Genomic DNA, 3,292 nt, shown 5'->3' on the forward strand with positions numbered 1-3,292 from the left:
GAAAGACTAAGGTGGAAGGCAACTGAACTCAGGCAGTTCCTTCTGTACACCGGTCCTCTTGTTCTTAGGGGTGTGTTACCTGAGGAAATGTATAACAACTTCAAGCTGCTATCAGTTGCCATCTCGATTTTAGCCAATCCCCGCATTTGTTCAGCTCTAAATGGTTTTGTGAAAGGGTTACTTATGTCATTTGTGGAGCACTTTAGTAAATTGTATGGTCCTGAGTTTGTTGTCTACAATATACATGGGTTGATTCATCTTAGTGATGATGTAAAGATTCATGGTCATTTAGATGTGATCTCTGGGTTTCCATTTGAAAATTACCTGTGTACATTAAAAATGATCAGGAAACCACACAGCCCTCTAACTCAGGTGATCCGTAGAGTGTCTGAAGTTCACAATCAAAAACATAGCGTTGAAGTCAAGTGGCCAAAAACGCAAGTAAATATAGAGCATAGAAATGGGCCTGTACCTGACTTGTTTGAAGGGGATGTTCTTCAATTCAGAGAACTGGTAATGAATGGTGTGCACATCAGAATTACAGAAGGAGACAATTGTGTTAGAATCAATCAGATTGTTGCTTTGGTGGAAAATATTATTGTCTATAAAGGCCAGGAGTACATCATCTACCGTGAATTTGCAAAGATGGGGACATTTTTTAATTACCCGGTTGATTCTAAAGAAGTAGGAGTTTTTGTAGTGTCAAATTTGTCTTCAGATTTAAAATGTACAAGGCTGAATGACGTATTCAAATATTTCAGGATGCCATATGGGGAACAGGGCAGTTTTGTTGTCATTCCCCTTTTATCACAAAAATAACTTTTAATTCCCCCCCGCCCCCAACCCCATCCCTCAGTGTATTTCATAGTGAGCTTCATTAAGACAAATGAAGTGGAGGTGGTGCCAGGTGTGTGGGTGGAAGGAGAGGTCTGTAAATGGCCTAACTACAAACCCGATGCCATGTTGAAGGCCATCAAGAACTGTGAGATGCCTAAGGAGACCTGGACAAGTTATGACATCAGGGTTCTTTACAAAGCAAGTAAGTGTTCACTTTAATCCATTGTTCATGGTTCAAGACTCAATTAAGCCACTTTTTTATGTATTTCTTAAAATTTAAATGTAACTGTAACACTTGATTTTAAAGTGTCAACATAAGAGCAAGCCTTATTAGCATGATGCACATCATGAACTTTAATGACACTTATGTTTATGACTGGTGTCATTAAGTGTATTTATTAGTTTTTTGTAATGTAAATTTGACACTGGGATGCAGACATTACAAGAACCTAATGATTTAATAGATAACAATCATGATCTTATCTCACATCACCATTACCGGCTTGGGTAAAGTCACTTGGTTCCCATTCTTGACAGATAGCTTTAGTGAGGCAAGGTTGAAACTTCGTAGGGCAGAAGATGACACAGACCTCCAGTCAGAAGCAGAGGAGGGGAGGCCAAAAAAAAGAAAAACCAAGTATGTCGCAAATCTGCTGAACGTTTTGCACTCAGATTTTGCTCAGTTTTTCTACATAATGTTTGTCTTTAAACTAAGGCATGTAAAAAGATTTAAGCATTTAAGTTGCCAAATTTCTGTAAGAAGTCTCACTGAAAAAAATAGTATGTGGGGTAGTTGGTGAGAAACCGTAACTGTGGGATTTAATTTACTTCAAAACCTTAGTTTTATTCATGGATGGGTCTCTTCATAGTAGGCAGTGTAAATGGGCCTTACACGGCTGTAGGGTTGTAAATAATTTTAGTTTTCTCTCTTCAAAGAACAAACCAGCGCTTCCTCTTGAGTCAGGAGGAGTCTGATGAGGAGCCTGTGACGCGCAAACCAGTCCTCCCTAAGGTCCCCTCCATTCCACCTCTGCCGTCACTGTTGCGTGATGCCATTTCCTCATCAGATGAAATATCTCCTCCAGCTAGTCAACTTGCCTCTCTGCAGCCGTTTCACGCCCTTGGAACTCCTGAGCCATCCTACCATCTTCCCTCCCAGCCATCTCACCACCATGGAACTCCTGAGCCATCCTACCATCTTCCCTCCCAGCCGTCTCGCCACCATGGAACTCCTGAGCCATCCTACCATCTTCCCTCCCAGCCGTCTCGCCACCATGGAACTCCTGAGCCATCCTACCATCTTCCCTCCCAGCCGTCTCGCCACCATGGTACTCCTGAGCCATCCTACCATCTTCCCTCCCAGCCGTCTCGCCACCATGGTACTCCTGAGCCATCCTACCATCTTCCCTCCCAGCCGTCTCGCCACCATGGAACTCCTGAGCCATCCTAACATCTTCCCTCTCAATCGTCTCGCCACCATGGAACTCCTGAGCCATCCTACCATCTTCCCTCTCAATCGTCTCGCCACCATGGAACTCCTGAGCCATCCTACCATCTTCCCTCTCAATCGTCTCGCCACCATGGAACTCTTGAGCCATCTTACCATCTTCCCTCTCAATCGTCTCGCCACCATGGAACTCCTGAGCCATCCTACCATCTTCCCTCCCAGCCATCTCGCCACCATGGAACTCCGGAGCCATTCCATCTTGCCCCTCATGCTGCTTCTGAGATGGACCTGCACTCTGGTGAGACCTTATGCTCTATTTCCATTTAAAATTCATTTCTATGTTACAGCTGGCAAGGAATTAACCGTTTTTGTTCTGGTTTCAGCATTACTACGAGAGATCATTGCCAAGCAGGAGGTGATGTGTGATATGCAAAGAAATCTGCTGCGGATTGTTCAGGATCTCTCTTCTACACCTACACCCCATGGACACCACATGGCCGGAAGTTTCCTGCCGTTGAGGGATGCTGAGTCTCTTTTGGCGCTGGACCGCGACATTAAGACAAACCCAGAGAAGAGAAAGGACTTGGTAATAATTACTTTTATCATTAGTAGAAGGATTTTTTTTCTGAACTTTTTTTTTTTTTTTTTTTTTTTTTTTTGCTTTCTCTGCAATGAACATTCATATTTTCAAAAAAATGTTTTTGTTTTTTGTTTTCCAGGTGCTGACACTGGGCCTTGCTGGGGGCGTAACCCTCAAGGACACTGTGTGGAGGGTCATGAAGATGCTTCTTAAGAATGACTTGGCCTGCAAAATCAATTGGACAGGCCTCCATGGCAAAACATCATTCCAGGGCCTAGAAGTCAAAAATGTTGTTACAGGTAAAAGTGTTGGTTAGATGTACCAGGCAACATTTTAAGGTTCATTTACCAGCTTTGTAGTCACTTTGATGAGCTGCCACCCCTCAATACAGGGTGAATAAAGTCTCCTCCAGTGTAGTGGCCACTGTT

At 43.4% G+C, this 3,292-nt stretch overlaps 1 protein-coding gene across 1 annotated transcript; it reads left to right on the forward strand.

Annotated features, from left to right (window-relative positions):
* Positions 1 to 468: 468 nt before the first annotated feature.
* On the forward strand, positions 469 to 2,342 carry LOC127985991 (uncharacterized). Its single transcript, XM_052588220.1, has 3 exons — positions 469 to 1,039; positions 1,375 to 1,474; positions 1,774 to 2,342. The coding sequence occupies exons 1-3, from the start codon at positions 961 to 963 to the stop codon at positions 2,285 to 2,287; spliced, it is 693 nt and encodes a 230-aa protein (XP_052444180.1). The 5' UTR covers positions 469 to 960; the 3' UTR covers positions 2,288 to 2,342.
* Positions 2,343 to 3,292: the final 950 nt, after the last annotated feature.

This window comes from Carassius gibelio, chromosome B21 (genome assembly GCF_023724105.1).
Source record: "Carassius gibelio isolate Cgi1373 ecotype wild population from Czech Republic chromosome B21, carGib1.2-hapl.c, whole genome shotgun sequence".
Lineage (NCBI taxonomy): Eukaryota > Metazoa > Chordata > Actinopteri > Cypriniformes > Cyprinidae > Carassius > Carassius gibelio.

Bases quoted from the DNA above. Each gene is read 5' to 3' on its own strand.
- LOC127985991 (XM_052588220.1), top strand. From the start codon at position 961: ATGTTGAAGGCCATCAAGAACTGTGAGATGCCTAAGGAGACCTGGACA. The intron at 1,040-1,374 runs GTAAGTGTTCAC...CATTCTTGACAG, and splicing joins CAGGGTTCTTTACAAAGCAA to ATAGCTTTAGTGAGGCAAGG. The intron at 1,475-1,773 runs GTATGTCGCAAA...CTCTCTTCAAAG, and splicing joins CCAAAAAAAAGAAAAACCAA to AACAAACCAGCGCTTCCTCT.